The sequence below is a fragment of the Trichoderma gamsii genome, assembly GCF_001481775.2.
Source record: "Trichoderma gamsii strain T6085 chromosome Unknown Scaffold_26.2, whole genome shotgun sequence".
In the NCBI taxonomy this organism is placed as follows: Eukaryota; Fungi; Ascomycota; class Sordariomycetes; order Hypocreales; family Hypocreaceae; genus Trichoderma; species Trichoderma gamsii.
This window is the reverse complement of record NW_020171363.1, coordinates 383,678-406,701: the sequence shown is the minus strand read 5'-3', so window position 1 is coordinate 406,701 and position 23,024 is coordinate 383,678. Positions and strand designations below refer to the sequence as shown.

General features: G+C 49.9%; 10 protein-coding genes across 10 annotated transcripts; 6 read left to right on the top strand and 4 right to left on the bottom strand.

Annotated features, from left to right (window-relative positions):
* Positions 1 to 2,033: 2,033 nt before the first annotated feature.
* On the top strand, positions 2,034 to 3,131 carry TGAM01_v207275 (hypothetical protein; the record flags this gene model as incomplete). The annotated part of the gene is made up of 3 exons (XM_018803659.1): positions 2,034 to 2,066; positions 2,127 to 2,179; positions 2,246 to 3,131. 3 exons carry the CDS (start codon positions 2,034 to 2,036, stop codon positions 3,129 to 3,131), a joined length of 972 nt encoding a protein of 323 aa, XP_018663032.1.
* A 173-nt stretch (positions 3,132 to 3,304) lies between these two features.
* TGAM01_v207274 (hypothetical protein) lies at positions 3,305 to 4,544 on the bottom strand (the record flags this gene model as incomplete). Its single annotated transcript, XM_018803660.2, has 3 exons — positions 3,305 to 3,647; positions 3,714 to 4,364; positions 4,438 to 4,544. Coding segments are annotated over 3 exons (1,101 nt in total), but the record flags the coding sequence as incomplete, so codon positions are not given.
* Positions 4,545 to 5,541: 997 nt separating this feature from the next.
* Positions 5,542 to 7,179, bottom strand: TGAM01_v207273 (hypothetical protein; the record flags this gene model as incomplete). Its single annotated transcript, XM_018803661.1, has 2 exons — positions 5,542 to 6,979; positions 7,037 to 7,179. The coding sequence occupies 2 exons, from the start codon at positions 7,177 to 7,179 to the stop codon at positions 5,542 to 5,544; spliced, it is 1,581 nt and encodes a 526-aa protein (XP_018663034.1).
* A 495-nt stretch (positions 7,180 to 7,674) lies between these two features.
* TGAM01_v207272 (hypothetical protein) lies at positions 7,675 to 11,067 on the top strand (the record flags this gene model as incomplete). The annotated part of the gene is made up of 2 exons (XM_024550048.1): positions 7,675 to 7,894; positions 7,946 to 11,067. The coding sequence occupies 2 exons, from the start codon at positions 7,675 to 7,677 to the stop codon at positions 11,065 to 11,067; spliced, it is 3,342 nt and encodes a 1,113-aa protein (XP_024405214.1).
* Positions 11,068 to 11,661: 594 nt separating this feature from the next.
* TGAM01_v207271 (aspartate racemase) lies at positions 11,662 to 12,354 on the top strand (the record flags this gene model as incomplete). The annotated part of the gene is made up of 1 exon (XM_018803663.1): positions 11,662 to 12,354. The coding sequence occupies one exon, from the start codon at positions 11,662 to 11,664 to the stop codon at positions 12,352 to 12,354; it is 693 nt and encodes a 230-aa protein (XP_018663036.1).
* Positions 12,355 to 12,772: 418 nt separating this feature from the next.
* Positions 12,773 to 13,308, bottom strand: TGAM01_v207270 (hypothetical protein; the record flags this gene model as incomplete). The annotated part of the gene is made up of 3 exons (XM_024550047.1): positions 12,773 to 12,781; positions 12,846 to 12,963; positions 13,034 to 13,308. The coding sequence occupies 3 exons, from the start codon at positions 13,306 to 13,308 to the stop codon at positions 12,773 to 12,775; spliced, it is 402 nt and encodes a 133-aa protein (XP_024405213.1).
* A 749-nt stretch (positions 13,309 to 14,057) lies between these two features.
* Positions 14,058 to 14,790, top strand: TGAM01_v207269 (hypothetical protein; the record flags this gene model as incomplete). Its single annotated transcript, XM_018803665.1, has 2 exons — positions 14,058 to 14,145; positions 14,252 to 14,790. The coding sequence occupies 2 exons, from the start codon at positions 14,058 to 14,060 to the stop codon at positions 14,788 to 14,790; spliced, it is 627 nt and encodes a 208-aa protein (XP_018663038.1).
* A 2,399-nt stretch (positions 14,791 to 17,189) lies between these two features.
* Positions 17,190 to 18,262, top strand: TGAM01_v207268 (amino acid transporter arg-13; the record flags this gene model as incomplete). Its single annotated transcript, XM_018803666.1, has 2 exons — positions 17,190 to 17,306; positions 17,375 to 18,262. The coding sequence occupies 2 exons, from the start codon at positions 17,190 to 17,192 to the stop codon at positions 18,260 to 18,262; spliced, it is 1,005 nt and encodes a 334-aa protein (XP_018663039.1).
* Positions 18,263 to 18,634: 372 nt separating this feature from the next.
* Positions 18,635 to 19,371, bottom strand: TGAM01_v207267 (TspO/MBR family protein; the record flags this gene model as incomplete). The annotated part of the gene is made up of 3 exons (XM_018803667.1): positions 18,635 to 19,004; positions 19,109 to 19,202; positions 19,260 to 19,371. 3 exons carry the CDS (start codon positions 19,369 to 19,371, stop codon positions 18,635 to 18,637), a joined length of 576 nt encoding a protein of 191 aa, XP_018663040.1.
* A 1,188-nt stretch (positions 19,372 to 20,559) lies between these two features.
* TGAM01_v207266 (cell division control protein 6) lies at positions 20,560 to 22,467 on the top strand (the record flags this gene model as incomplete). The annotated part of the gene is made up of 2 exons (XM_024550046.1): positions 20,560 to 20,611; positions 20,681 to 22,467. 2 exons carry the CDS (start codon positions 20,560 to 20,562, stop codon positions 22,465 to 22,467), a joined length of 1,839 nt encoding a protein of 612 aa, XP_024405212.1.
* Between the last annotated feature and the right edge of the window lie 557 nt (positions 22,468 to 23,024).

The following is a 23,024-nucleotide window of genomic DNA, read 5'->3' as shown; positions in this document are numbered from 1 at the left end:
ACGAGGTACCCACTGCAGACAAGAAGGTTAGGTAGTAGTTGGGCCAATGGACGGCGACAGTGTGGCGCTCCGGGGAAAAGGAAGAGAATGAGGAGGAGATGGAACCAATTGTCACAAGGCAATTTTCTTGAACAATTTCCCTTTTTAGTGGTCAGTGGGGGTAAGTAACGTATTATCCATCTACCTGCTCTGTTAATGTTAAGGTAATTACTGGCATCTACTACTTACTAGCAGATGCTCTGTTGGCGATATTCATCTGGCGATGGAGAGTACTAGTATGTAGGCACAAGCAGTAGTAAGAAGTAGATTATGTCGTACGGGATCTGTAAGATGAAGGGAGCAGTCAGAATTACTGTACTGCCACAGATCACCGCTTGAGCAGCGACAACGGAGATGCCTGTCTTACTGCATCCCGCAGGGCCCTGGAGAGCCGCCGATGGCCATTGCCAGGGTTCACGCAGTTGTCTCAATAATCTGCGGCATGTCTTGTACGGACACCGATACAGATACCTGCATACCCAGATATGCACTGCTACTACAGATAGGCTGCTGCTGGCCAGCGACAACGGAGATGCCCGTCTTACCGCATCTCACAAGGCACCGAAGAAGCTGCTGATAACCTCTGCCGGGGTCCAAGTGTATGGTACTGTTAATTGTCTCAATATCTATTCTGCAGCGCGCCTGTGCCTGGATTTCAAATTGCTGCTTACTTATTCGCGCTTCTTAGCACTTATACGGAAACTGATGCAGGTACATCCAAGTATACGAACCCAGCGCAGGGATCCCCAAAGGCCGAGATCCCTACCAGCACGCGGAGGGGTTGCATATCGGCGGGACCTTGGTCTACTGTACAAGCTCAAGATACTGTAGACGCACTTCCTTCTGTCCGCTTTGGGTGGAATAGAAGAGACACTCCGCCGTAATTGATGATCCGAATTCTGGAACAACAAAATGAGAGCTGATATCTGATGAGTATCTTGTATTATGTATGAGCTGTTATCGTGTTGGAAAAGAAAGACGATAAGCAGACAGGCTCCGAGCCTCGTGTTTCTCGCACCACCGTCCCGGGCCGTCTCTCTATGGGGAAATGCGCCGATGGGCTCCGGCACGGTCTGGATCTGTGATGCTGGCCTGGCGTTTAATGTCTGCGTGAGCATCTAGACTGCATCTATACTTGTACATACTGTAATCTGTAATCTGTCTTGCCGGGGTGCTCCGAACGTGCAGACATGGGTTCGATAGCGTGCAAGATGACAAGTTTTGATCCTGCGCCATGGATCATGATCCTCGAGAAGATCCATGCCAGAATGCCTATCATGTAATTCAGTCCTATCTATTTATTCCATTCATCTCATGGCTCTTCTTTCTTTTACATGTGAGACCTCATACATGATTCAAAGCAGTCTCCTCCACAAGAACATCAAAGTATCACAACATTGTAGGCACCTTAGCATTATTCTTTGATGTCATTGCGCCAAGCTCAAGTCGTCCCCAAACTCTCCAGATTCTCCGCCTCAAGCCGCAACGGGGTCCCGGCTCGTTCCCGGGCAATGGCGTCACGACGGGCAAACAAACCAAAAAAAAAGACGTCAGCTCTTGAGCATAGAAAAGTAACGAAGAAAAATACGACAAATCAACCATGATGACGGCAGAACTGTAGAACACAAACTTAATCAAATTACACTTTTGTAAAAAAACAAAACAAACCGCAATTCTGCATTTGCACCTTGTTTAATCGCGCTCAATCGCGCATTCCGTCGGCTCCCGTATTTTTTTTTTCCTCTTGTCCCTTGCCTTATCATTCTCATTCCAGTCCGATCTCGAAATCTTATCTTGGTAGTTCAATGCGCCAACGAATCTAAACACTGAACAAAGAATTCAAGCTTTGAATCAAACAACCAAATAGTCAAATACAGCTCGAATCCCAGACTTCAATCCCTTCCAGCTTCATCCCACTGGCTACGCTACCGATCAAGCACGCTGCAAGCACATACTGCGCAAACTCCCACTCAACCTGAAGCGGCAACTCCTGCATGTCGCCACGAGGCGGCCACCTCAAAGATGAGGTTTGTCCATCCATCCAAATTCCACATTCTCTCCATACTGACGAATTATCACTTGCGCAGGGTTCAAAACTCCAAGTCGTCTCAGCGGGCGCGATAGCCGGGCTCGTCTCTCGGTAAGCTTCCAGCGAAACATCTATACAAACTCAAAGAACACAACAGCTGATGCGCCTTTCTCCCAGATTCATCGTCGCCCCCCTCGACGTCGTCAAGATCCGCCTCCAGCTCCAGCCATACTCCCTCTCCGACCCCCTCGCCCCCCTCCGCGAAGCCCCCGCCTACCGCGGCGCCGTCCACACCATCAAGCACATCCTCAAGCACGAAGGCCTCACGGGGCTCTGGAAGGGCAACGTCCCCGCCGAGCTCCTGTACGTCTGTTACTCGGCCGCCCAGTTCACCGCCTACCGCTCCACGACGGTCTTCTTGCAGACCGCGCTGCCCCAGCACCGCCGCTTGCCCGACTCGGCCGAGACGTTTGTCGCTGGCGCCGTCTCCGGAGCGGCGGCCACGAGCGTGACGTACCCTCTCGACCTGCTGAGGACGCGCTTCGCCGCTCAGGGGAGGCACAGGGTGTATACTTCACTCAGAGGTGCTCTGTGGGATATTCAGCGCGACGAGGGCTTCAGGGGCTTCTTCCGCGGCCTGGGCCCCGCGCTGGCCCAGATCATCCCCTTCATGGGCATCTTTTTCGCCTCGTACGAAGGCCTGCGGCTGCAGCTCAGCGACCTCCACCTCCCCTGGGGCAGCGGCGACGCCACCGCCGGCATTACGGCCAGCATCATGGCCAAGACGGCCGTCTTCCCACTCGACCTCGTGCGCAAGCGCATCCAGGTGCAGGGCCCCACGCGGAGCAAGTACGTGTACAACGACATCCCCGTGTATACTTCCGCAGGCCGGGCTATACGCGTGATATTCCAGACGGAGGGGCTGCGAGGCCTGTATAAGGGTCTGCCTATCAGTTTGATCAAGGCTGCTCCTGCGAGTGCAATTACGCTGTGGACGTATGAGCGGAGCTTGAGGCTCTTGATGAGCTTTGATGAAAACAAAGACGACAAAGGGGCATTGTAATGAAAGCTTGTAAACGATTTGTTCGCCAAAAAAGCATGTATTTTTATCTAGACTCTCTAATAATCTAATGACCACTGCTATGAAAACAATCTATCCGTTTTGATTCCCATTGCAGATAACACGATAAAAATCCCAGAAAATAAAAGGAATGTATCAAAGCATGCATAACTTGCTTAATTGCTCAGCTTTCGGTTCGTCTCATCCGCTCTCTCAATGCACTCCTCAATCACCTTCCAGAACTGATCCACGTCCACTCCCCTGGGTATCCTCACACCTGCCTCCCCGGCAGGTAGCACGTTGGCAATCGTTCGGCCGGTCTGCTTCTCGCCGCGCTGTGCCTCCTCGGCCGTACCCTCAGTGATGACGGTTACATCAAAGCGTTCGTTGTGCTTGGTGCCCTGGCTCTTGACACCGTCCCAGTCGTAAAAGACGATTTCGTCGGGAGTGCCGGTGAGGACGGCCGCGAGGGCGAGGGGATCGTGGAGGGGAGGACCGGCGGTGATGCCAAAGACGTCGCTATTTGGTTTGTTAGTTGGTAAAAGCTAAAACAAGATACTTCAGGTCCAAATGGGGAAATCTTACGCATAGGTCTTAGCAAAGAAGTAAAGCAGCTCCACTAGCATTGTCCGCAGCGTCGTCTTGCCCTTGCCTGTCTTCTCGCCGTCCTTACCGTACAGCAAAAGGTCTCTGACCTTCTCCGTAGCCAGGACCTGGTGGCTCAGGTCCAGCGGGACCATGAACATCTTCTTGGCAATCTCCTTGTTGTGGAATATCTCGGCCGCTGCCTCCGGATCAATGAAGATGTTGAACTCGGCATATGGTGTCGTGTTGCCGATGCGCTCCTTGCCATCGACCGTACCGAGCGGTGCGTCTGAGAAACCTCCTCCGATAGATCCTCCCATGATGCTCAGTCCCTTGATGTGCGGGATGAGCTCCGGATACTTTCGGAACAGGGCGGCGACGTTGGTGACGGTGCCGGTGGCCACGATCCAGGCTGTGCCGGCCGGTTGGGCCTTGAGAGCAGCAGCCATGGCGTCAATGGCGGAATCAGTGGACGGAGTGCATTGGGGCTTGGGGAGAAGGTCGGTGCCGTCGAGGCCGCTGTCGCCGTGAATGTCTGTCGGTGCGTGGATGGGAGGTCGCTCGAGCGGGTTGCTGTAGCCAACGTAGAGGGGGACGTCCTTGTGTTTGCCAAAGGCTGTCAGGATGGAGGCGGCATTGTGTGTAGTGTGTCTGGCAAGTTTCAGTGTTAGCTGTGGTCATTGACGATGTAGGCGCAAAGCAACCAAGCTTCCCAGCGACATACTCTAGTGAAGCGTTTCCAAAGACTGTGGAAATGCCCAGCAGGTTGATTCTGGGATGATGGGCAGCCAGCAGAATGGCAAAAGCGTCCTGTGCGGAGAATATCCAGTTAGCTCACACGTCTCTGATTAGGCTCGACCAGCCGGGCGCCTCATGCAATGCGACTCTGCATGAGGCTTGCATCTAGGCTCAGCATCTGGAGTGGAATGGGGAACTTACATCGTGGCCTGGGTCGCAGTCCAGCCAAACGGGCACTTGAGCAGACGCCATATTCAACAGATGTGAGAGACTCGGAGAAGACTCGAAGTAACAAGTGGCACGACGGGAGACACGATACGCTCTCTATTGATTCGATTGATTTTACGGTATCTTAAAGGCCTCTTTATAGCTATGCTTTGTTCAGGTCACGGAAGGGCGCGGGAGAAAGAATTCGGGTTGGGATCGAGACGCTTTTCAATACTCCGTAATCGTGGAAATCCACAGCCCCAGACGGCGAAATCGAGAAATCAGCCACCACGGTGTCGGTTGACGGCGAGCCTCGCAGACCAAACGTGGTAGCGTAGGCTATCTTAGGTTTTTGGCTGGCAACTCGCTGCGTCAGGAAACCCGCTTCTTCTTTTTTTCTCCGCAGCCGCAAGGCTCCAGAGTGGGGGAGAGCCCATCAAATCCATCCAACCTGGCTGCGAGCCGGGCTGACCCCTCATTCGCATTGTGATGCTAGCAGGCCTAGCATCGCCAGGAACCGAAAGTTTGTGTCATTGGCGTCTGGAATTTGATAATAAAAGTGGCAAGCCGAGACGCTAGGCTCCATCTTTGACGGAACTTCAAGAACAGCTGGCAAACGTCGGCGTCTGAAGCCGTAATCTGTAGTACACGTGATGCCGGACCCTTTATATTCTCCCTCGCGGAGCTCCGCGATAGATGGTCGATTTCTCTCAAGCTGAACAATAACTGGGGTATCTAGTGCGGTAATGCTTGCTCATCCATCTGCTATAGAATCTGATGCCGTTCGAAATTGATACTTTGTCCGCCAACTGCGCGTATGAAGTAGGACATGTCAAATCGGCGGACAATGTTGGACTTGCCGGCCTCCCGCGGCAGGTTGTCATCATCCAGACTTCTTGCGCTGCTCGACGACCCGCATCACGTCCGCCGCGCTGTTGGCGTCGCCTTTTCGCTTCTTCGGCCCTCTCTTCCGCTTTGCCTTGTCTCCTCTACTTGAACCCTCTTCTCCGGTGTCGTCGCCCCACTTTGACAGCTTGACTTTCGAATCATCAAAGTCTTCCTCATCTTCAAATCTACTAGTGCCAAAGCCCATGTCGATGTCATCGTCATCCCGGTTCTGCATTTCAAGGAGCTTCTTTCGTCGTTCTTCCAGCGCTTTGGCCTCTTCCTTGGCTTTGTCGTCCTCAGCTTCTTGCTCGATGGGCCTGAGAGATGCTGCCTTCTTGATGGCTGCCAATATCGCCGGGTCAGACATAGACGGCCCTTTGTTTGCTTCCTCGGATATAAGTCCCGTCTTTGCATCTTTGAAGTAGTTGCGGCGTTCTGGTTGTGCAAGAGACGGTTTTGGCGGGGGTGGCATAGATTCTTTGGTGCCAGCCTCCTCACTTACTTCCGGCTTGTCGCTGTCGCTCTCTTCTTCGTCCGAATCAGAGTCGGACCCCTCCATTTCGGCCAGCGGGTTGTAATCATCGCCAGCATCTTCAAAGATGTCCACATCTCCATCGTCTTCCTCTGCCTCCTCTTTCTTCCGATATTGTTCAGGGACTTCCATACCCAACGGCTTGGCATCCTTGTCTGGCATTAGAAGGCCGTTCCGTGAATCTTCCTGTTCGGGCTGTACCTTCCGAACCTTCCTTTTCTCATGCCCATCTTCGTCTACAATGATTAAAACTTCCCTTCCTTTACTGTCTTTTTCAATTCGAGTTCCTGGTTTTTGTTTTGCTCCAATCTTCTTGAATCGGTCTCCGAGGTTTGATTCTTGCGCTGCCTTTGCTGCTAGCCGGGCCGCTTTTAGGTCCGCCAGAATCTGGTCGCGTGTTCTTTTCTTCCCTGGAGCCAGAGCCACGGTTGAGAGATTACCCTTTTTCTTTTCTCCCTTTTCCTTTGCAATTGCTTGTACGTCCCGTTCTTCGAGCGCGTCGAATTCATCGTCCACGTCTTCAGCGGCATCTTCAGTTTCTTCTTTTTCTGGCTCCTTATTTCCATAGACGTCCTCGCCTTTGCGTATCCTTTCAAGAAGCTTGAAATCGAGTCCCTTTACCAGATGTGTGCTCCCAAGATCTCCACCCGCGATTTGGAATCGTAGCTTTTCATATGTTGGCTGATCGATTTCTTCGTCTTTAAGAGCTTTTTCAAGCGCCTTTAATCTCTCCTCTCGGTCATCTTCGCTGTCCTCGCGAGTTTGCGATCTGTCGATATACCCTGTCCCCAGCTTCACTCCCCTTGGCGTGGATGATTTAAACTTCTTCTGCGGATGTAGCGCGTGGTTCCTCTCGGCTAGTTGTCGTGCGAAATCGGCTTGTGTACCTCCTAATGACCGTCTTGAAAACTGCGCATTAGCATTGTCAACCAGGGGGGGTCTGACTGCGGTAGCTTACGGTGTCATAGGGATGCTGTTTCGTGATCGAGAGCCTAATGATCCCTTATCCTTGCCAGGACTCGCGCCTGTGGGAGAAGCTCGATCTTTTGATGGCTTGGCCGAATTGGCCAGCATCAATTTTCGAAATTGATCGTTATTCATGATTGCAAAATGCTTGGGTGCCTGCAGTAAACGAATTTGGCTGCTTCAAGAGCAAATAAACCAAAAAGAAAGTCAAAAGGCAACCGCTCGTAGCCTTGGACGAGGCTCGTTGTAGCGCTGGAAAGTTAATGGAAAGGTCACGGGACGACGTGTAAGAGGCGCGCAGCATTTTTCTCCACTTAACGCGGCATCTTCGCTCATCACGTCACAAGTCTCAAAGTACCTGTTCCAACATCTCCAATGAGACACCACCGCTTAAAAGTCATGAGCAGCCTTGCATAAGCCGCTTATGAAGCACATCCCAGAATACCGCGCCTCTGAAAATGCCGCCTCAAGGGCGCCGAACAACTCGTTTCTCCTGCTTTGTTGAGTGAACTGTGGGGCTTCACGGGCGGCCGTTGCTTTTGATACCTGAAGTCGTGCACCAGCCAGAAACGAATCGATGAGTCCCAGCTTCAAACTCTTTCTAGTGTGGTTACTGTATCATTGCACAAGATGAATGGCCCGTTGGAAAAGAATTCCTCCTCGGTGAGGAAGCGCATTGAAAACCATGTGTTTGATGACGAGGAGGGCGATGAGTATGGCGGCAGTGAATTCGGTGGATTTGGCGACTACTTTCGTCGAAAGAAGATCAAACTTCAAAACTTGGATGCCGATATACGCGCCTCGTCTGACAAGCCGCCTATCTTCAAAGGGATCGTTGCCCATGTTAATGGTTACACTCAGCCGCCCCTTCATGTGTGAGTAACCTCTTCGCATTCCGTAGTCACTGGTCGTGAAAGCGCTAACACCGCATTCAACGGCAGACTTCACCACGATATTGTGCAGCATGGTGGTGGTTTTCTGCAATATCTCGACTCAAAAACCATGGCTACTCATATCATCACCGCCAATTTAACGCTAAAGAAAGCTGTTGAGTTTAGCCGTTACAGAATTGTGAAGCCTACATGGATTGTTGACTCTATAAAAGCTGGCAAGCTCCTACCGTGGACTGATTATCGAGTAATAACTGAAAGCCCAAGCCAAAAGGTCTTGATGTTTGGTAGCAGCGGTGGGCTTACTCAGACCAGCCCATCTCCCGTAAGGCGCAGTTACAAAGAGCAGACAGAGAATAGCTTTTACACGGATCAGATAAAGGCTGAATCACAAAGCCAATTGGATAAAACTCCTTTGCAACAGGCCGAGAGATCCGTCGACATACTGCCAAACGCAAGTGGACTGGTAACCTCCAAGTCGGGGGATGAAATGGATTATTTTGCAAATCTCCCAGACGATGGGGATTTCAAGGTCGAACCTGAGGCGCAACTAGCACCCAACCCTGCCAGCTTGACAAATTCATCGAAAAGCCCTCTCAAAGATATGACCTCAGAAGAGCACAATGCTTGGCTACTCTCGGATCCGAGAATAAGACAGTCTTCCACGGCCAATCCTGACTTTCTAAAACAGTTCTACTCCGAAAGCAGACTCCATCATCTCTCAACTTGGAAAGCCAGTTTGAAATCGTCGATGCAACGATTAGCGTCCGAAAAAGGACTGTCAAACCAAAAGAAGACAAGACGACCTGGCTCGAGAAGATACATCATGCATGTAGACTTTGATAGCTTCTTCTGTGCAGTCTCATTAAAACGATATCCCGAATATCTGGACAAGCCCTGCGTTGTCGCTCACAGCCCAGGAGCAGGTTCAGAAATTGCAAGTTGCAATTATGTTGCTCGAGAATTCGGCGTCAAGAATGGCATGTGGATGAAAAGAGCTCTCGAGTTGTGCCCTGACCTCAAAGTCTTGGCATATGATTTCCCTGCATACGAAGAAGTGAGTCGCCAATTTTATGGGGCGATTATCAGTGCTGGTGGCATTGTGCAGAGTGTAAGCGTCGACGAGGCCTTGGTTGATGTCACTGATATCATATTTAAAGAGGCTGAGTCTCATGGCATCGGTATTGAAGAGAGTAGCCTTTGGAAGGAGCAGCAAAAAATCGACGAGATGGCGTTGAACTTGCGCAACAAGATCAAAGAAGAAACTGGTTGTGCCGTTTCCATTGGCATCGGTGCGAATATTTTGCAAGCAAAGGTTGCCTTGAGGAAAGCCAAGCCTGCTGGCCAGTTTCAATTGAAGCCAGAGCAAGTTTTGGACGTTATTGGAGATCTAAAAGTTGAACAGTTGCCCGGCGTTGCATATAGCATCGGCGGGAAACTGGAAGATCTGGGAGTCAAATATGTCAAAGACCTCAGAGACGTACCAAAAGATCGCCTCATTTCAATTCTAGGGCCTAAGACGAGCGAGAAGCTCTACGACTACGCTCGTGGCATTGATCGATCAGAGGTTGGAGAACAGCCTCCTCGGAAGTCCGTGTCGGCAGAAGTCAACTGGGGGATACGCTTCATTAGCCAAGTAGAAGCTGAAGAGTTCGTCTATAATCTCTGTAAAGAATTGGAGAAGCGGCTAGTGAATGAGCAAGTCAAGGGGAAGAATCTCACAATGAAGATTATGAGGCGCGCTCTCGATGCGCCGTTGGATCCAACAAAACATTTGGGGCACGGAAAATGCGACTCATTCAACAAGAGTGCAACCTTTGGTGTCGCAACACATGACTACCAAACCATTGGCAAAGAAGCAGTCTCAATATTACGCTCATTTCGATTCAGCCCTGGAGATCTTCGAGGAATTGGTGTTCAGATGACAAAGCTGGAGCCGATCAAAGTAAATTCCTTGGCTGCGGAAGGAAGCCAAAGAAAGATAGCCTTTGCCCCGTTCGTTGAGCCAGTCTCTCTACCGAAACATTCGAGAGCAAGCCCAGTTGATGGAATGCAAGAGCCAGAAAGCTCGAGAAAAAGGCCGATTTCTGAGTCGGAATCTAATCCACTGATGAATGATCTTACGACGCCCCGAAAACACGCATCTCATGATATAAACGCCATTGCTCGTCTCAACGCCGCTAGCACGCAATTTCTTTTGCCAAGCAGCCCTGATCCTGCGGTATTGGCTGAATTACCAAACAGTATCCGCACCAAGCTCATGGCCCAACGTCCCAAAGCAGTGGCTACCGAATCCATCGTAGAGGCTCGCAATTCAAGATCCAATAGCCCAATGCTAGCAGATCGGCTCTCCTCTCAAATTGATATGGAAGTCTTTGACGCGCTACCGGATGATATGAAAGCCGAAGTCTTGGCGTTGTATGGACGAAAGCCGACTGAGCCTCTGCAGCCTCGGCCTTCACCAAGGAAATCCGAAATGATTCAGTCCAGAAGACCTACGACTCCAACGAAGGCTAGCGGGGTTCGTGGTATGTTTAGCAAGGCCCAACGGCAACGGGATGCTCAAGAAGGAATGGTCCAAACCAATTTTCGGCCTCCGGGCCCAGCAGTAGAGGCTCAACCTGAAGAAATTGAAGAACTGGATCCGGTATTCCTTGCAGAGCTACCCGAGGACGTCAGGAGAGAAGTAATTGCAGATCACAGAAGGCGCCTGTTAGCCCTGCAGTCAGGGCTGGAGATACCCTTTGCGAAAAGCCACCAAGAAACAAGTATGTTGCCAGGAGGCCAGAGAACAATTCAGTTTCCTATGCTACCGCCAGTTATATCCTTCTCTGGCTCTATCACTTCTTTACCAGAGATCAAAGACATGGTGGATGCATGGCATTCCCAAACGAGAAAGGCGGGACCACACAAGAGAGATGTTGACGTTTTGGAAAGATACTTGGTCAAAGTCATCAAAGAAGAACGCGATTTGAGTAAAGCTGTTACCTTGATTAAATGGTTAAGCATGGTGGTTGATCAGGACGGGGTTGATAGTAGAGGGCGCCGGGCTTGGAAATTGGCTGTCAGCGGCATTAAGGTGGCCATGCAAGCCGCAGTTGAAGAGAGAGGGCTAGCACCGCTGCAGATTTAACTTGGTTGGATTTTCTATATCGTAGCTCTTGTAGATATTTGTAAATCGGTTATGGGGATACCCAAAACATTAATTGATGGGCGAATCTATTATCCAACAGCCCGCTTAAGCTCCCTTCGGAGGACCGCCGATGGTCCGCAATGCATCGCAGTTAACTCTTAGATCGGCTCCGGCTCCTCGCACCCCGCGCACTCCTCTGGCCCTCTCAGCCTTTCAGCAGTATTTATTACAGCTTAGAACCACTTGGGTCATTTCACCTTGTTGGGGGAAGATTTCCCTTTATGTTAGCTTTTAACGTAAAATTTGTGTACTTTGCCTTTGTCACGAGAAACGTAGCGAACAGGGGTCAACATCTCCGGCTATCGGTTGTTAAGCTTGCTGTCTGGCTAGGCCGGTCTTGAAGGAACAAGACCCTGTGGAGGTGACTCATGACCGGTTTCGATCACTGGAGTCAACACGCTTTTCACAATACATGAGATTTAATCTCGCATAGCCGTGCTAAGTTTCGTGCGGTAGAACAGCAAGGCGAAGCTTGAATTTTAGCTTAAATTTCCCAGGGCACCAAGACTCTTCCAGCCACTTACGGACGACACCATGAAGACTATAGGCATATTAGGTGGCATGTCGGCATCGTCGACACAGATCTACTATCAAGAACTTTGCAACCTTACGAGACAACGCCTCGGCGGGCTTCATTCCCCCGAGTTACTCATTCGCTCCCTGGACTTTGCTCGGATAGAAGAACTGCAAATGAGCGGCAAATGGGAGGACGCTGGAGATATCTTGAACAAAGAGGCAAAAGCCCTCGAACGGGGAGGAGCTGATTTTATTATTCTGGCCACAAATACTATGCACAAACTTTCTGAACAAATGATGAAGGGCGTATCAATTCCATTGCTGCACATTGCAGACGCCACTGCTGCTAGTATTCAGGACCAGAAATTCCAGTCGCCGGGCTTGATGGCCACGGCTTTCACAATGGAGCAGCCATTCTACAAAGATCGGCTTATCGCAGCAGGCCTTTCTCCAATTATCCCGAACGAAGCAGATCGTAAGGAGACGCATCGCATCATTTACGAGGAACTTTGTTGCGGTATTGTCTCCAAGGAAAGTGAGGCTACTTACATTTCCATTGCGAGACGGTTGGTGGAAAGAGGAGCAGATTGCATCATCCTCGGTTGTACTGAGGTTGGCATGCTCCTCAATCACGCCAATGTACCTGTGCCGGTTTTTGATACTACCTTGATACATTGCGATGCAGCGTTGCGAAAGGCACTTGAGGATTGAAACCTGTAAAAGAAGTTGCCGTTAGCCTTGAGAGCCTGTATTTTTTTACAGGAAGCGAATTGTTACAACTAAAGTTAGAACCCTCTTGAAGAGTATGGGTTAGTCGTTACGCGAAGCTGCCTTGTTGAACTATAGCTGGGATACTGGACAATAGAAGTGAGATGCTGGATAACCTCTCCCTTATTTATTTACGTGATTCTTCTATAACTCTTGAGCAACGCTGTCTCCCTTTTAGGGTTTATAAGGCTGTATATAGCTGTTTAATTGCAGTAGAGTTTGACTTCTGAAGGAAGAAAATGAGAGTCTATTGATACTAATGAAAGAGATTTAAAGAAAAAGTATCATCATAATCATAATCCATATCAACATAATCAGCAGTAGCAGCAGTAGCAGCATTATCATAGCATCATCGTCATCATCACCAGTCCTGTCGAGACAAGAGTAAGCAGGCCTGGAATAAATAACCCACTGGCCAAAGACACACGATAAACTGTGAGCTTCAAAGAGCCACCGCAGGCAGTTGTATTGTCGCCCTCACAAGGGTAATTGCAAGCCGTGTCGTCCAGTTTCTCCGCGATTCCAGACAGTGTCTGGGCGCACCAGCATTCTCTACACATTTCGATACAGTCAGTTCCCGTATAGAAATGAGACTCATCGTACCCAATGGCTGAACTGTTACCTCGACCACTCCAGCCCAGCATATCGGTACTCTGTGTTGCCGTTGCCGCAGAAAGCAAGACATGTCGGCACCGTCATCTGACCCGGCAGGCTTTCCTCGATTCCGCCACCTAAGGCACGCGTATCGGCCGAGCCAGGGACTTGGGTTGTCTCATTGTAGCACCCGTCATATTTGTACTTCTTGGACTCGTCGTAGACTGAGACGGTGGCATTGGTGGCGTGGACGATGGGGATGAAGAGAAGGAGCTGCAGTAGCAGTGATACGGAAGGGCCCATGGTAGGCGGTATAGGAGGGTGTGTTTTCACAGATGATTGATGGATCGATCACCAGATAAGGTATATTTGTATCTGAATGAGGAATTGAGGCTGCGATTCGAAGTAGACTTTGAGAAATGCGCAATAGCAGCAATGCAATAAGACGGATGGCCAGCAAATCGACAAGCGCTGTATGAGAATTCAAGAAAAAGCAGACAAGCAAGCAAAGTAAAAGATCAAGCAGGCTGAAATCAACAACTGGAGAGAATACGAAAGAGAAAAAGAAGGAGAGATTAAGAGTGAAAGAAGGGAGAGACTGCAGACGGGATGCAGCTGAAATGCAGGCTTATGTACAGCGATAACACGCCGCTATCTGGACGATGCAACCATCAGCTCAGCGCCAAGATGTTGGATTTTCGGGGTCTCTGCGGTGCGGTGGCATGTACCGCTACGGTTGCTCTGTTAGTGCAGCTGGGCTCGCGCACGCTTACTTGTAGGCGCATCTCCAAATTTCCTAACAAACGCACCTCCCAAAGAACCTTCTCCCCACACTCAGCTCCCCCACGCACAGCGAGTAAGCCAAATAGCGGGACACGACAGCTTCTTTTCTTCTTCCTTTTCGCCTCTACGTCCACACGCATATTGCTCCAGTTGCGCCGGAACTTGATTGCGGCTGCCTTGATCCTGACAGCGACGTTTCGCCTCACCTTTGTTCTTCTCCGTCTATATATATTAGTGTGCATCAGTGCTATTTGCACCTCCAGGCCGTCATGAGCTCCTACATTGATTGGTCCAAGACCACCAAGTCCAAGGACTACCGAGGATCGTCGTCCTTTGCGACTTTTCTCGTCATTGGCCGTATGCCACCCTATTTTCCTTACACTTCTGCCTCGCCTCATATTGATTGAGCTGGGATGACGATGCAGACGATCACATCAATGTCTTGTGCTAATTGGTTCTCCAGCGACATGCTTCTTCCTGGGCATCCTCTTCGCGTCGTTCCCGTACGATTTCCCCCTCCTCTGGACCAAGGAGCCCGTCGCGCTCGACTACTATGATCAGCTCGAGACGCACCTCAAATTCATTCACCAGTCGCCCCCGCTCATCGGCCGCCTCCTCAACATCATCATGAGCGTGGGCTTCCTCGGCCTCTTCATCAAGCTCTTCCGCCCCAGCGAGGCGAACTTCCTCTTCGACGGCGCTTCGCTCATCCTATACATCATCGGCGTTGCCGTTTACATCTCCAACATTGTCAAGGGCCTGCGCACCGTCAGCTCCGGCTTCTGGCACTCTGAAGAGTTCAAGTCTGCCGAGGGTCGGTTCGACGGGGAGATTGTCCTGGGGAGAGAGGACAGCTTGAAGGTGCTTGCGGCAAGCAACACGATTCTTGCGCTCGTATTGGTGGGTATTCTTGTGCTGCAGGCGGGGCAGTGGTATGCCGAGAAGAGGGATTGGGATGACGAGAAGGAAGTGGCGAAGAAGGACAATAAGAAGAAGCAGTAAAAGAGGGGTTTACGATAGTTCGGAGAGGAATGTACAACACATACTGGCGGTGAGGTTATAACAGTATGAGTAGGTATTACGATGAAGCGGTATATTTGTAGCCTCGGGCTTACCGGATCTCCGCCAGACTGGATTGTACAAATCGCTCGTATGGCCGACTGATGCCTCGATGGCAGGCCGATGTAATAATGGGACTAGATATAACTCCGGCGGTGCTGAATACTTGGGAAGGACATCTTTTTATGATTACCTAGCAATACGTATATAGATACTACCCACCTCTATCAACTAGAGCACTCATCAATACAGGCATGAGCCTTGATCAAGTTCCGGTTAGAGAGGGATCGTCGTCAACAACTTCAACTATTACGAAACAAATGGATTGCCAAGTGAGTTTCTAGTCTCAATGGAAAGAAGTAGCTACAAGACTTCGCACTGCATGATACTTGCAAGCGTAATATTAGTACCAATGTGGATAATGATACGACGTGCTAGGTGGGTATAGCTTCACGTTTGGATCAAGAAAAAATTATCAGATCATCTGATAAGAAATTAGATGGAATTGAGTGTCGTAATCTGGCGGGGCAAGGCGACCCGCTTGACAAGGCCGGGATATGTGCAGGATCAGATTTTGTCAGACTGGGACTTCAACCCAGGCTTGATTGGCACTGTGTATCGCAGTATCTGGTTTCTACTCAGCCATAGGAAACTAGAAACTATAAGTTATATAAGTTGAAAGCAGAGATTTTGAGCAATAATTGCCCACATTTTGTATAAGTGACGTGCTTCTTGTTCAAGTGTATCCGCAAAAGGCACTCTTGAGAGGATTCTCTTAGAAGAGGCTAAGAGAGGAATATGGCTAGGATGAAAACTCAATCATGGAGCAAGTGGGTAGGCTAAAGCTTCAGGCCCAGGAGAGTTCCAGCAAAGGCGCAGAATATATCGCAGTCAGGCTCTCATGATGATGAAAGCGGCTTTTCAGGATGCCACGCCCTTCTAAGTGCCTATTGACAGCGCCGTTCTTGGAGACAGCGCCTTTCCTACCTTGTATAGGGCGTCAAGTACGGTGTTTCTTACAATCAGCCTAATTGCACTAGCCATCATGGAAAAGAGCTTCCAAAAGCTCGCTCATTAATGACTTGTCCATTGCAGGAAGCTCTTACAACATCACATATTACTACCAGTATGGTGTGTGAGTAAAAAGCCAAGTCGTGCCTGGGCGGCCTCCCTGCATCATGCAGCTGAGCGGTTTTTGTTGCTCGTTTAAATTGCCGAGGCGTCAATGTGAAAAGGAGCATGGATGCAGAGGCGTGCAAGCATCACGCCTTAAGCAAGGAGCCGTGCCAATTAGGCGCCTTGAGGTGCTATAAAGGTACAAGGCCATAGTTTCCACAATCCAAACCATGGAATGTTATGGTGCTTCTCGAGTCGTGGTACGAAATACCGATGGGAAATACTATAGCTCTGGTAATGAGCGAACTAGCAGTTTCTGCGATTGCCTGTGCGTTCTATTCTTATCCAGCGCTATATACCGCCTATCATGAGTAGAATATCCTCACTAGATCGCCAGCTGTCGGGAATCTCAGCATTCTGGGTGTTCTGTTTCTTTCGCTGTAGGTATAGTAAGGCGCACTCCAGCCTAACTCAACTGGACAAGACGCATGCAAGTGCCGGGGTCCTGTACTCCTCGTAACCGATCTCGGCAGGCACACGAATCAGAGCAGCGTATTGGACCTAACCGCCGCTCGCTCGCATCCTATCGATAAGCCGCGATAAGATTGAAATTTTACAGTCACACCTTGGGAGTCAGAACAAGGCCGGGTCGAAACAGCAAATTCGATCGACGAGTTAAACCCAAAGACGCTGTTTCTCCATGCAGCCGAGCCACATCCTCACAATGTAGGGCTTGGTCCTTGTCTCTCTCCTTTTCTTACTCTTCAACCTAGTCTCATTGCTTCGATAAATACCGCGACTGCTCTGGACTGCGACAAACTCTGCCTCTCATCCTGGTGTCACTTCCGTTGCGCAACCTTGCATCAGTAGCATAGCACAGCGCGAAGTCGGTGTGGATTCCCGTTTCTTGCGAGCTCAACGTCCTATCTTTTTGACCCCACACGGAGGAGTCTGGTCGCCCCAAGTCTAAAGCTTTTTAACATCCTTGCTCCCGCGCCGCTGTCTCTGGATCTCGCTCTCATCGCCGTCAAAGCTCCCGCGCTTTCGCAATTCTCTGCTGCGCCGCCAGCCTCTGCCTGCTCGCCGTATTCTTTCAACCCTGCTTTCAACCCCCGATCCCACAGGAGAGGGGGCAAAGCTAGGACTGAAAGACGTGCGCTGAGGGGAGAAGAAAGAAAAGTTTCTGTTTTGCATCATTCTTCTCTTGACGCCGAGTTATCCCCAGAATGGCCCAGGCCATCCTCGATGCGACTACTTCGGTAGCAGTCGAACCTAAAATGGCGCTTCAAGAAAAAGTTCGGTCTGCCACCTTGGAAGCTGCTGAAGACGTCATCTATGGATCTGTAAGTACAGCAACGGCTCAAGAAACCAGAAGGTATGAAGCGAAAATTCTAATAGGATTGGGCAACAGGTCGCAGGCATTGCCGGAAAATACATCGAATACCCCTTCGACACTGTCAAGGTTCGACTGCAGAGCCAGCCCGACCATCTACCGCTGAGATACACCGGCCCCTTGGACTGTTTCCGACAATCTATAAAATCCGACGGCCTGCGCGGGCTGTACAGGGGAATCAGCGCCCCTCTGTTTGGAGCGGCTGCAGAGACTAGCAGTCTCTTTCTATTCGAGAACGTGGGACGAGAGCTTCTTTTCCGAGCTCAGTTGGCTTCTCGTGACAAGGAGCTGTCACTGCCCTTGCTATGGCTGACTGGTGCTATATCTGGAGTTTTCACCTCCTTTGTCCTGACGCCGATTGAGCTTGTCAAATGCAGGATTCAAGCCCCAGCGCTATCAGAGGGAACACCCGCAGCCCCTCTACGGCCGGTAGCTGTTATTCGGGAGGTGTATCGGCACGAGGGGATCAGGGGCTTTTGGCACGGCCAGCTTGGCACGCTCATCAGAGAAGCCGGTGGCTGTTCTGCTTGGTTCGGAGCCAAAGAGACGGCCACAAAAGCATTCTATAAGCTGAAGGTTCGTTCTGCCACCTCTGAAAAGGAGAAGGAGGCGATTCTTGCGAAGCCTCTCCCTCTATGGCAGCAAGCTATTGCCGGCGCATCAGGAGGTGTCACATACAATTTCTTATTCTTTCCCGCCGACACCATCAAGTCTCGTATGCAAACGTCACCTGTCGGCACTGGCCAGCGTCGAAGCTTCCTCAATGAGGGCATAGCTATTTGGAGGCACCACGGATTGCGAGGACTGTATCGTGGATGTGGCATCACCTGTGCTAGAGCAGCCCCCAGCTCTGCCTTTATCTTTATGGTTTATGACGGGCTAAAGCGACATCTTCCCATGCAATAAATTTGCCATGGTTGATATACATATTCAACGAAAAACTTTTCTCATTCTTTTCTCTAATGATTTTTTCTTACTATTCTTCGAAGCATTGTTTCTCATGGCCAAAAACATAATGCATAGTTGATTTGCATGTTTAAGAGGCATTCCAAGAGCGCTTTTTTGCATTTTTTATTTTTAAAGGTTGGGTGTTGGTGTACCAAAAAGGAGGGGATATGGGCTATAAAAGGGCATGGAGTAGTGATAGATATATACAGGATGATGTTGATCCCACGATAGATAATTCAATTATCCTGATTGATATAATTCGAGTCGCTCAGCACGTTTTCACCCAATGTAGCGTGACATTTTGATGTGTTGATAAGTATGTTAGCTTTCCTATTGCTTCACATCATCTCTGGTCTCCTCCTTGTCCGCCAGGTTCCAGTCATTGAGGTATCCGGCGCCAGCGCTCAGATACGTCGCAAACCCCAGCCATGCGATATAGGGAGCATGGCACCAGGCCGCAACCGAATCGATTGATCCCCACAGCGAAGCTAGATAACCGTTGAGGCCCAGCAAAACGACAATGTCGGCGGTGGCTTCGATGGGGCGCTTGGCAACGAAGAAGAGCGGCATCCAGACGAGGTTGAGGCCCAGCTGGATGGTGTAAACCGTCATGCTATGCTTCGTTGTCTGGATGGTCTGTGGGGAAGAGAAGGGTGAGAGGCCGGTCCATGCAGCACGGTAAGCGGCGTATCCCATAAGCCTTGGAGGATTGGTTAGTCATTCGATTATATGAATAATGAAACAGTGATGATAAAGATTCAAGACATGGGGTATAAAACGAGTCTGGTAGAGGGAGAGATGTACCCGTAAAGAACGGTCCATACTGGGCCGAAAACCCACGGCGGAGGGTGTAAAGGAGGCTGCTTCAATGCGAGATATGTCTTTTGCGCTTTGGAGGCTATGATTTATGGTTATTTCTTTCAACTCTTACATGGCCGCAGTTTCATTTTCTTACGTCGAGTTCCAAAGCCAACGGAAGTACCCAATGCGATGGGGAGGAGGATGGAGGAGGCGGGATTTAGGAACACGTTTGAAGGTATTGTGAGGGCTGGGATGTAAGTCGTCATCTTGGCGGTACTGTGGCCGTTTGAATTACTTTAAGATGATTTTTGAGAGAAGGAAGAAAATCAGGGAGAGGGAGATGGTTGGTTGAGACTTGGAGGGAGGCGATGAAAGTTGCGCTTTGACGTTGATTGGTTCTATGACGCAATGAGCTGATTGGTTTGGTGGGAGCTTGAGATCTACCAACAAGGGTGCACTGGGCTAAAAGCTGCCCTAGTAGCTCAGGTATGGAGCTGGATTTCCAGAGCTCAACTGCTGCCAGGGCCAAAGGGTCGAGATTGCCGTATTATTCAGCGATGCTTTTACTGATCATGTATCTCGTGCTCTAGATTAAGGTTCTGCTTTTACTTTCGCTATTAAGATTTCTTTCCCTACTTGATATGAACGCGCCGCGCTACAAAGCTTTGCCTTTGGTGTTAAGTGGTTTTGTCAGCTCCGTCATATTTAATCCTTCTTCCATAGATATCGGCAATTTAAGAAGCTTTGGACCGAGTTTGGTCACAAAGTATCAAGGGAATACGTCGATACATTTTCGTGGCGATTCGAGAGCACCGCGTGCAGCTGAAGCGGTAAAGTAGAGAGCCAGTATGGTCAAGAAACACAAGGGTTCCATGTTTTTTCCGTGTAATATTTCAACACCAATGGACTGAAATTCGTATTTCGATGTATAGTAATCAGTAAAGTAAATGGAAGACCAACTGCAGAAAAGCAGTCCGAGGCCTGGCTAGCCAATTGCTTTTACATTTCGCTGTGCCATGCAAGACATCTCTTTAGAAGGCCGACATCCCACTTGTAGGGCGTTATGCGCGATTCGCGGTACATCCCCGCCTAATGGATTTCTCGCGTCTATCAACGCGATCATCGCGCACCAAAAAACGCGACCCGCTGGTCTTCGGCAGGCACTTTAGCGCGTATTTAGCGGGTACGCAGAAACACCCCTGGTTCAACGCCAAAAACGCCCTTTCTCTTGTAGCTCCACGGCCACAGCTGCAGCTTTCCTCATAATACCCTCTGCACCTGCAATTTTGTTCCTAACCTGCAACTGCACTGCATCTTGTCTTTCCTTTCCTGCATTTGCGTCAAACTAGAAGGCACCGGTGACGTTTCCAACCTGATAATCGCTGCTGCCGTTTATCTTCCGCGACTTGTCTGGAAGGAGCCCCTTGACTACAGGTTTTTCATCACCAGTTGCAATGGCTCGTCCTTCCGAGTTGAGAAAGCGGACGCGCAGCATCGTCGAAGATGGTAAGTCCTGCTGTGGCTCTTTCACACTCACGTGTCTCCCTTGATATTAAACCACGCCTCTCTTTTCAGTCATACCAAGTTCTCCCAGCAAAAGACTTCGCCGATGCCGCCTGGCGTCCGTGTCCTTCAACGATGAGAACCAGGACCCCGACTATGTTGTCGACGAAAATGTTAGCGACAACGACAATGACAGCGAAGGCGAAGAGGTGTTGAAGGAGCCATCACCACGCAAGTTCAAGCGGAGCGTGTCACAAACCTCATTGAAATCCAATCCTGTCACGCCCTCCGCTCCTCGACATCGAGATGTGCTCGGCTCTTATCCGAGTACGCCGCGGCACGCGGTCATGTCGGCCGGCAAGCTCTTCAAACGACTCACTCCCCAGTCACCTCTTACGCCCACCACAATCCAGACCGTCTATCACCAGGCTCGACAGCTGTTTGCCAGAGGAGCAGAACCTGGCCAGTTGGTTGGAAGGGAAGCAGAGCGAGAGCAGCTAACGACTTTCCTGGATCGCGTATCGACATCAGCTCCTGGAGGATGCATGTACATCAGTGGTCCGCCCGGCACTGGAAAGAGTGCCATGATCACCAACATAGCCAAGACCTATTCTGAGCAAGAAGGAGTTCGCAGCGCGTATGTCAACTGCATGAGTATCAAGTCATCAAAAGATTTATATCACACACTTCTAGCCGCCCTCGGTGAAGACGGCAGCGATCTATCAGAAGCTGAAGCCATCTCATCTCTACAGAAAATGTTCTTTTCCAAAGCCAAATCATCTGCCACATGTCTCGTCACCCTGGATGAAATTGATCACATTCTCACGTTGGATCTGGAGAGTCTCTACCGTTTGTTCGAATGGTCGTTGGCAAAGTCTTCTAAGCTGCTATTGCTTGGAATTGCAAACGCTTTGGATCTTACCGACCGCTTCTTACCGCGCCTCAAATCGAAGAATCTCAAGCCTGAGCTACTCCCCTTTCTCCCATATACCGCCGCTCAGGTCAAAAATATCATCATTACCCGACTGAAATCCTTGATGCCCGAGGGAAAAGAAGGCTTTGTTCCCTTCATTCACCCTGCCGCCATCGAACTTTGTTCCCGCAAAGTTTCAAGCCAGACCGGAGACCTGCGCCGAGCATTTGAGATCTGCCGCCGAGCCCTGGATTTGGTAGAGGCAGAGACCCGGTCAAAGCACGAGGAGGAAGCACGACAGAAATTTTTGCAATTAACACCTACCAAAAAGCCACTTGGAGAGAACATCAACGGCAACTCTGCTGGCGGATCTACTCGCAGCGTCTTTCAGATTACCACAGCGTCACTAAAAGCTTTGACCGCAGAGACGGCTCCACGAGCATCGATAGGACATTTAAACAAAGTGACGGCTGCTGCCTTCAGTAACGGAACAACCCAGCGTCTCAAGGCCCTCAATCTTCAGCAGAAGGCTGCCCTGTGTTCTTTGGTGGCCTACGAGAATCACATTCGAACGATTGCTAAAGGGGCTGGCGCGCCTCTCACCCCAAGCAAATCACAGACGATGGCACCTACTATCAAGTTACTCTTTGATAAGTACTGCAAGCTGTGTCTGCGCGACTCTGTGCTTCACCCGTTGTCGAGCTCCGAGTTCCGAGAGGTGGTGGGCAGTCTTGAGACACTGGGCCTTGTTAACGCAGTGGAAGGAAAGACTGGCAGCTTCATCATGCCACAGACACCTAGCAAGCGAGGTCGAAAAGTGGCAGCCGCCAGCGGTGATGAGAAACGAATTGCCAGCTGTGTTGGCGATAAGGAGATGGAGTCAATCGCCGAGGGCGTTGGTGCTGATATCCTGCGAACGATTTTGTCAGGCGAGGCGTTGGACTAAAAATGACACGAAAGCATGTGTATGAAGTGTATTATGTTTGATTAGCATTGGTTTGGCGCATTTGGGTCGTTTACATTTTTCTTTTTCTTTCTTCAGACTGTCACGACTGACAGCACTCATTGGCGTTGGAGACTGGCTATGAATATTTGGTTGAGCAACAAGCATAACGAAGAGGTGTTTGAATAATTGCATAAAAAGTTGAGCATGGCATATCATACAAGGACGCGAGCACACACCAGATGCCTAGTACATAGAGCCGGTGATAATGAAATCAAATGAAACACTTATCAAGACCTGACTATCTCAATACCTCAGATACGTGTGTACTTTGTATTGTGTGATGTCTTTAATGCGTTACTATTAATACGATGAGACTTCAAGTTATTATTAGTATACTTCATTTACTCAGGCGCAATGAATGCATGATTAATACCGGTTTGGACCAGATAGAATTCATTCCAAAGTAAGACATGCATACTAGGTAGTATTCAGCATCCATAGTTGTCTACTTATAGATACGAAGTATCATAATACGAATAGCCTCTCGTAATGCCGTG